The sequence below is a fragment of the Perissodus microlepis genome, chromosome 7 (assembly GCF_051167445.1).
Source record: "Perissodus microlepis isolate ML-2025 ecotype Zambia chromosome 7, ASM5116744v1, whole genome shotgun sequence".
Classification (NCBI taxonomy): Eukaryota; Metazoa; Chordata; class Actinopteri; order Cichliformes; family Cichlidae; genus Perissodus; species Perissodus microlepis.
In genome coordinates this window covers 52,662,881-52,671,198 of record NC_140467.1, presented here as the reverse complement: position 1 = coordinate 52,671,198, position 8,318 = coordinate 52,662,881, and the positions used below count along the sequence as shown (strand labels likewise).

At 35.7% G+C, this 8,318-nt stretch overlaps 1 protein-coding gene across 2 annotated transcripts; it reads right to left on the bottom strand.

Annotated features, from left to right (window-relative positions):
• Nucleotides 1-210: 210 nt before the first annotated feature.
• Nucleotides 211-6,177, bottom strand: LOC146384098 (placenta-specific gene 8 protein-like). Of its 2 annotated transcripts, none has more exons than XM_084932609.1 (4): nt 6,050-6,177; nt 2,264-2,369; nt 1,633-1,757; nt 211-632 (listed from the first exon to the last, which is right to left on the bottom strand). In XM_084932609.1, the coding sequence occupies exons 2-4, from the start codon at nt 2,346-2,348 to the stop codon at nt 528-530; spliced, it is 315 nt and encodes a 104-aa protein (XP_084788735.1). In that variant the 5' UTR covers nt 2,349-2,369; nt 6,050-6,177; the 3' UTR covers nt 211-527. The 2 variants fall into 2 exon arrangements, with proteins under 2 accessions (XP_084788735.1, XP_084788736.1); XM_084932610.1 differs by lacking the exon at nt 6,050-6,177 and adding an exon at nt 4,012-4,123.
• Between the last annotated feature and the right edge of the window lie 2,141 nt (nt 6,178-8,318).

Genomic DNA, 8,318 nt, shown 5'->3' with positions numbered 1-8,318 from the left:
CTTAACTGTTTGATTCGTGATTCATTGTCTTTCTGCTTTTTTGAACTTGTTGTCTGGAACAGGCTCCACTAACAGCAGACTTAATCGAATAGAAATGAAACTGGATATGAAGTGTACAAATACATTCATAAAAATAGATGGAAAAAAGAAAAAGAAAACCAAACAGCACCGTTCAAAATGTAAACAATTTTATTAAAACAGTACAAATTCTGAAGGAACAGTAGTGATAAAAGAAATGCTGTGCTGCAGCTGACTAATGATTAACTGACTAGAAGAGGTTAATGTGATTTTCCCTGTGACTAGGGCAGCTGATACACAGGAGGGTAATCATTTTACAACAAACAGCACTGAGGTGTGCACCATACTTTTCAAAGTATTCAACATTTTTATTGAAAAGGGATGGGTTAATGCTTCACCAGCACTTTATCTGGAGTATATAGAGATAACAGTAGCTTTTCCATCAGAACATCAATGTCATTAATATTTTGTAAAATATATTTTAGAGCTTTTAGAAGACTGTTACTCTTTCAGAAAATGCCCTGCTCCTTGCGCCGGTTGATATCTCTCTTCAGCTGGCAGGTGGTGCAGAGGGGGCAGCACATGGCCATCATATAATCGTTACACATGGAGCCCTGGAAACACACGCAGTAACTCTTAGAAGGTGCAGCCTCAACATCAGTGAAGGGAAGGGAGTTAGGCTAATGACACGACCAGAATTTCTTTATATGAAAAACCGGGGTTGGATTACAGACTTAATCAAAATGTAAGTGTACACATGCTATCATGCTGTGTTTGCATCAAGCAGAAAGTTGAATAAGTATACAAGCAATGGAAAATTTATCAATGTGCTAAATTATATGACATTCCTGCTTCAGAGCCTATATCAGAAGCATCAAACTCAAGACCCAGGGGCCAAAATTGAAACAGCAAAGACTCCAATCTGGCAAAAATGTTGGACTTTTAACTGTGTTTTCACAACTTTTCCTGCTAATAAAGATCTCCCACATGACAATTTATACAACACCAAAGGGTTAGAGTTAACCCTAAACATCCTATTTTCACTGCTATGCACTACTAGAAATTTCTGTGCTTATTCCAGTGTGTGTGTTTTTTTTTAATTAGGACATTTTCTATTACAGTCTTAAGATAAATGTGAGATGTCTGTGGCCCACAATGTACAGTGAGTTTGACATCCATGACCTAAATGAATCTACATTGCAATACTATGGCTTAAACAGGGAAGGAAAAAAAAACATAATTGGACAGAACCACATTATTGTTTTTAACCTTTGTTTCTCTTAATCTTCGAATATATTTTGATTAATCTTGGGTAACATGTTAAAAGTACTTATACTTTTTACATGATCATTTTCAGACATTTAGTAATTTGACTCTGACAGCATTTTCAGTTTTTCTCTTTTTATAATATAGGAGGAACATATTTGACTTACAACATGATGGTAACAACTTAATTATTAGTTACATACAGCAGGAAATAGGCTGTTTTCACTGACAGTGAAACAGGTAACTAAAAGACCACTTCTTTGGTTCTAAAAAGGCCTCAAATAGACTTAAATTGGCGAATCCTGCAGAAAGCTTGGCTACTGTTCCTGTTGTCCACTGAAAACTTACCTTGATGTTGTATTTGGTCCTGTAGACGCTACGGATGGGCATGCCCAGACCACACAGGCAACACTCGCCCATGTCACTGGCAATGGAACTGCCGAGGCAGCAGTAGCACCAATAGCCAAAGCAGCCTAAGGCAGGGAGAAAGTGTGTTAAAGGAAGCACTTACAACTTAAATCCATTATTATTATTATTATTATTATTATTATTATTATAAGTATAGCTCCTCTTCATACATTCCATTAAAATATCCATTCCCAGTTAATTTTTAATATAACTGATAAGGGAAACAGATCCACAGTCCTTATTTTACATGAGAAAATGCATTCAAGTTTAACCAAGTTTCAGTAGTTTGTTATCCATTTCTTGTCAGTTCCTTGACAGCCCTGAAACCTACATTCATACATTCAGATAGACATTTGAACATAATATATTTACTTAAAATAAGGACTGAGGGTTTGTTTCCACCACATGTAGATGGAGCATTACAAAGGCCAGTATGAACAGAAAGAAAACCTGCTTTAACTGTTCTTTTCTTAGGTTTGAAAAAATGGGTATCCAATTATATCTTGCTGCAAATGCTGTCTCAACTTTGTGCATATTTTGAGCTAGAGAACCAGTAAAGAAGGTTACTCACAAATTCCAATGTCATCACAGCAATCTAACACGCCTGTCTGGAATTCAGAAGTTTCATATTTGCCTGGTTGGTTGACCACAGCCATGATCACGTTAAAATCTTCTTTCTGTGGGATGAAAAGGGGTTATAGTTATTGTTTGAATACTGTATGTGAGGAAGAGGAACACTACACAGTAGTGTTCCTACTGGTTCATATTTCTCTTTATTATTCTCGGTGCTTCCATATATGTTTTGGCTTTACTACTTCCACATACTTCACATACAAATACTTCAAACAACATTCAAACTCTAAAATGCTCTCAAATTATTGGGATATTACTATAATTTAGCTTTTTCATCTTGACCATTTTCATAAAATCCCTGTTTAACTTTTATCGCATTATGATGATTCTTTTAGAAAATACATGTGGTGCTATGTACAGTGTACCACTCTAGCTTTTTGAATCTGTTCCTCATGTAAATGGCCTGTATTTGTATAGCGCTTTACTTAGTCCCTAAGGACCCCAAAGCGCTACATTCAGTCATCCACCCATTCACACACTGGTGATGGCAAGCTACATTGTAGCTACATTGTAAATGGTAAATGGCCTGTATTTGTACAGCGCTTTTACTAGTCCCTCCTAGGGACCCCAAAGCGCTTTACACACCCAGTCATCCACCCATTCACACACACATTCACACACTGGTGGAGGCAAGCTACAGTTGTAGCCACAGCTGCCCAATGTAGCTACTACAATTGTAGCTACATTGTAGCTACAAGACACTGGCGCCACTGGGCCCTCTGACCACCACCAGTAGGCAACGGGTGAAGTGTCTTGCCCAAGGACACAACGACCGAGACTGTCCAAGCCAGGGCTCGAACTAGCAACCTTCCGATTACAAGACGAACTGCCAACTCTTGAGCCACGATCGCCCACCTGGTCTGAACAGATTCTTCTTACTGGCTCGATTTTCAGTCTTCCCACACATATTATATATCAAAACAATGGATTTTGTATTTGGATTCAGAAAATGTGACAGAAGCCTACAGACAGAAGCATGTAGTCGATAGCCTACATGGCTTCTGAGTTACAAAATGTTTGAGAGCAAGTCAAGGCAGTTTTCCTTTCTCAGCTATTTAGTTGCCGTACTTCACAAGTCATATATCTTTAATAATTCATTTTTTAACTATACACTGTCAACACTCAGAGTCCCTTCTCTGTTCTGATCAAAATTAAATAGCCTGAGAAAGCATACACAGGCTGCCTCTGATGGTAGATTAAAACTGAACAGATTTAGCCCAATGACTGTATAGAAGGCACAGACTGTGACTGCCGCAGAAACACAGAGGCCACGCTCTCACAATCGCTGTTCACTCCATGCTGTGTGAGTGTGTGTCCAAATTTGTAAAAATTGTTAGGTATGCACTTTTTATCTTAGTTTTGTGCTGCTTTAGTTTGTCTACAGGCTGTTCTTTCTTGCTTTTCTAAATTTTCTGCCAATTTTTCACACTTGGACAACAAGTAGTTTTGAGATAACTTCAGCTTGTTCAGCTGTTTTCAGCTGACAGTTTTGCTTTTTCAATATTTTTGCTAAATTAGTTTCTGCTAAGTTATTACAATTCAGCAAATTTTCTAATATTGACTTTAGCTTCTCCAGCTGAATATTTTAGCTACACAGCATTCACACTGCATTTTTGCAGGAAATGCAAATTTTTCTAGTTACTTTTTTCATTCCTCATGGATTTGTTTTAAGGAGATTAATCTTACCAGCTGGTTGGACAGTTGAAGGATTCTGACCAAGAAGGTTTGTCCAGACCATGAAGCAGCTTGAGCCTTTATAACATATAAGAGCAGGTGACTCAATCACCTTTGCTGCTGTGACGAGATAACAACAGCCACAAATCAGCCCTATATCTTTATGTCCGGTTATGGTAATAAAACTTAACTGCACTGCGTGGTTAAGTCAAAGTCATAGACAAGTGGGATGTCCCACGTGGATCATATAATAAATTTAAAATGTAATCTTTTTTATAGTTTGCTTTTTTTAAATTTCAGGATGAACATTTAGAAAATTTCATTTAATAAAAAATCATTCAGAACAATATATTTACAGGCTCTGAAACTGTATTAATATTATCTTTTGAATAATTTGTGAATGAAAATATGTTTTAAGGGCTTTATTTTTATCATCTTTTCTCCAGTAGCCTTTTAACGAGTAGCCATATCTTTGGCCGGATAACAGTTAAGCATGAAGATATTTAGTGCACGGAATAAAGACTTATCTCACCTGACCTTGTTTCTGTGTTAACAATACATCATATCAGTGTTGTTAAGCTCAATTATATCGTTACCACCAACTAAAGAGTAAACAACATATAGTAGTGCCTATTTCCTGTACTTTGCTTTGGTTCAATTCTGTAGAATTATATTTGTACTCTTCCAGAGTATTAAAACCATATGCTACTTTATACTTTCATTTTTTCTTTTGTTTAGCAGCCGTATTTTTTACTTTTCAGATTTCAAAAGCCAATAATGAAAACGTCTGTGATTTTCTTGCGTGTAAAAAATATGTTGGCTCCCACCAAAGAGGTTTTCGGCTTTCAGTCAAGAGACTGTGATATATATATATTTTTTAAAGGGAGGTTTGTTGTATTCATAACATACACTTTTGTTTCTCAAATAGACAGAAGGAAAAAGGAAAATCTCCAGAGCTACTCTTAAATTAGGCTACACAGTTGCCACGTATTTGTTTTCAATTTATTAAGTATAAGTCTGTGTAAAGGATTTAAAGGAATATTGTTGTATTTTCTTTTACAGTACTTATATTGTATATGCAGTCAGTAATATTACTGTTTAGTCTGTTTATTATCGTTGTTACGGCTGTTAATGGTGGGAAAAAATCTAATGAAACAAAACAGAACTCTTCTATGCATTATTTTTAATACTCATACTAGCTGAACAAATAGGGAGATCTATGCAATGTATGCTGCCATCTCCCAACCTCACAAAGCACTGCATACATATAAGCAAAGAAAATCCTGTGTGTGCTTCCAACACACATCATTGCAGATACATGCATGTCAGTGTCAGAAAAGTTCACCAAGAATTAAGTAGATTCATAAGCATCTATGAGCCTAAATGTTTTTAGTTGTCTTTTAAAATCATGTTAATATATTTACTAGGCAAATTTTCTGCCCACTGCAAAACAGAAATGGTGTCAGCAGAAACCTCTAAGAAGTTCACTTCTCCCTAGTGAGTAATTTTTTTAGGAGGCAGAGGAATATCTTATACTTGTCCATTTAACTGTTTAATTTGGCTAACTTGGTTGAGGTTAACTTACTGTTTGACCAACTCAAAAAAGGAGCCAAACTCACACCAAAAGTTTAAAACTTAAAAGAGAGACAGATTATTTATTTATTTATTTATTTAAAAAAAAAAAAGCTTTTTAAAAATAAAAGTAATTAAATACTAGTAAAGAAGACCTTTTACACACCGCCCATGCAAATGCTAATTTCCTCCCTCTTTAAATTCGCCAAGATCTCTTGGGGTACTTATGAATTTTTCATTGTTTCATATAACGCTACAATTATATTTTATTGATATTTAACAAAAATTTGTTATACATAAACAATATTAAGGAAATCATATTGCTAAGTGTTCAGTATTAGCTAACCATTACTAGCTAACCACTGTTAGCTAACAGCCTACTAGCACCGATAGCTAATACTGTAACTAATGTATAACAAAATACAACGTTTTTACAAGCAAATCAACTTATATAGAAGTAAAAATGATTTATACAGGCCTTTTGTTGAGCTAAAGTAAGATCTTTTCTGGAAAAATGATCTTCTGCCCCTTGCTGCTTCCAGCAAATGTTTGAGAAAAAAAAAAAACCAGTAAAAAGTTCCAAGAAGCTCTTTTCCTATTTGTCAGTTTTTTTGTGGTTGGGATCAGAGGCGCTGTATGTAATGGTTTCCTCAAGGTCTCTGGTTGGGATGAATGCTCTAAATGACCATAAAGTCCATTGCTTTTTACTTTAACCTAATGCAAACAGATCTTTCTATAAAATGCTGTACAGACTTAAATCAGTCAAACACTACCATATCATTTTTTCTCCCTCCTTCTTTCCCCATATTCTTGTTATTATTATTATTTAAGTTTTGTTGATTGTAGCTGTTTTTATTAGCTGATTTTTCTATCTTTATGGAAGTTGCTTTTCTGTCTCTTGGTGAACAAACCTTAGTAATGGTGTACTCACATTTGGACTGTGTCAACAGGCTTTGGATACAACTTGTTTGTGGATACAATTTAAATTTTGTCCAAGAAATAAATGTTTAAATGTTCTTGTTCAATGTTACTACATTCAAAAATAAGTGATTATTTGGAAAAAAAAAATATAGGGTGGAGAAAATTATTTTAGATGTGGTCTCTCAGGTGTTTAGCCATATTTTAATTTCCATCCATTTCCGGTAATGCTTTTCAAGTTCGAGGTAATGAGGGATTGGTGGTGTGACTAAAGCCTATCTCATTTGTCATGGGGGGGAAAGGTAGGGTGCAACCTGGGCAGGGTAGTAGTTTATGGTGGGCAGGAACTGATTATTAATGCAGAAAAAGAATGTTTTTCATTACTTAACAACACTGAGCAAAGGTCAGTAGTGGTCACGACATTTTTATTGGGCACTAGGTAACATTCATGAAACACCCAAATAACTAGAAAAAGGGCTGAAATCAATTAACATTTGAAGCTAATTAATCTCCTAGGACAGGAACAGCTGTAAGTAAAGATACAAGATACATTTTCTTTTTATTTCTATGAAGATAAAAATATTTTGCCAGACTCCAAGTGAACAAAAAGCCAGCACTTGAGCATGTCTGATAAGATCCAGTGACACGAAGACATGTACATGGGTTAAAAAGTTGCCTTATAAAATAAAAAAAAAATAAAAAAAATTGAAAGTGTTTACCTCACCTTTCAGAAAGAAAGAGCTGCCTAACCTTAACAGACTGCTGGAAATGATGAGTTTTATAATAAGTGTAATAAATCTTTGGACAGAGTGACAAATAGTATTCAGTAGCTTGAGTGCCACAGCCAGTGTATGTATATATAAAACAAAGAAGATCTTGAACTATTGGACTATCAAGCTGGTGGCAAAGGCTTTTTGTTTTTTTGTTTTTTTATAATGCATTATATATATTAAAAATTAACCTACTTGATTTAGTTGTATGAGCTTTAGTGTGCCACAAAAACACTGGTCTCAAATAAGAGTAGAGGCCTTGCAACAGATTTAGCTACTAGCTCATTTTCACTTGCAGTCCCTGGGCAGGTATGCACACAATATTAAATAAACTGTAAACTGGAAATAAACTACAAGATACAGATGAAGTAGCAGAATCAAATATATATGCAAAGCCAAAGAAAAGCCCTTCAGCCCTACCCACAAAACACATTGCAAACCCTTTCTGAGTATATGCTTTTGCCATTCAATAACCAGTCATTTCAAATGTGTAACCATACAAATATGACTAATAAAGCATAAAAAAAATATGCTGGATTAGGTCAAGTTGATGTTATTGTTTCCTGTTTTTTTCCTCCCAATGATGAGAAAAGAAATTCAAAGCAAGTGTCAGAATCAGAAAGAAAAGTGATTTAAAGGTGACTTTGCATGTGGCATGTAATTCTAGACAGACTGGCTGGTCTAGCTCAGAAACTGCTGATCTAGTAAGGTTTTCTTCATAGCCATATCTTGGGTTTACGGAGCATGTTACGGAAATGTGCAAATATCCAGTGAGCTGCAGTTCTGTGAGTGAAAATGTCGTTCTGATGTCAGCAATCAGAGGAGGAGTGGCCAGACTGCTTCAAGCTGATAGGAAGGCAACAGTAATTCAAATAAACATTTGTTACAACCAAGGTATGCAGAAGGGCATCTCTGAACACACAACATGTTGAACATGTTGGGCTACTGCAGCAGATGACCACACCAGGTCCTGTCAGCTATAAGATAAGGCTGAGGCTGCAATTTGCATGGTCTGAGACAATGCAAGATTAGAAAAAGATTACCTGGTATGATAAGTCT

What these genes read in the sequence shown, in the direction of transcription:
- LOC146384098 (XM_084932609.1), bottom strand. Translation starts at nt 2,348, where the DNA reads ATGGCTGTGGTCAACCAACCAGGCAAATATGAAACTTCTGAATTCCAG. An exon ending in CTGTGATGACATTGGAATTT is followed by an intron (nt 1,758 to 2,263) that starts GTGAGTAACCTT and finishes TCCCTGCCTTAG; the next exon opens with GCTGCTTTGGCTATTGGTGC. An exon ending in GGACCAAATACAACATCAAG is followed by an intron (nt 633 to 1,632) that starts GTAAGTTTTCAG and finishes GTGTGTTTCCAG; the next exon opens with GGCTCCATGTGTAACGATTA.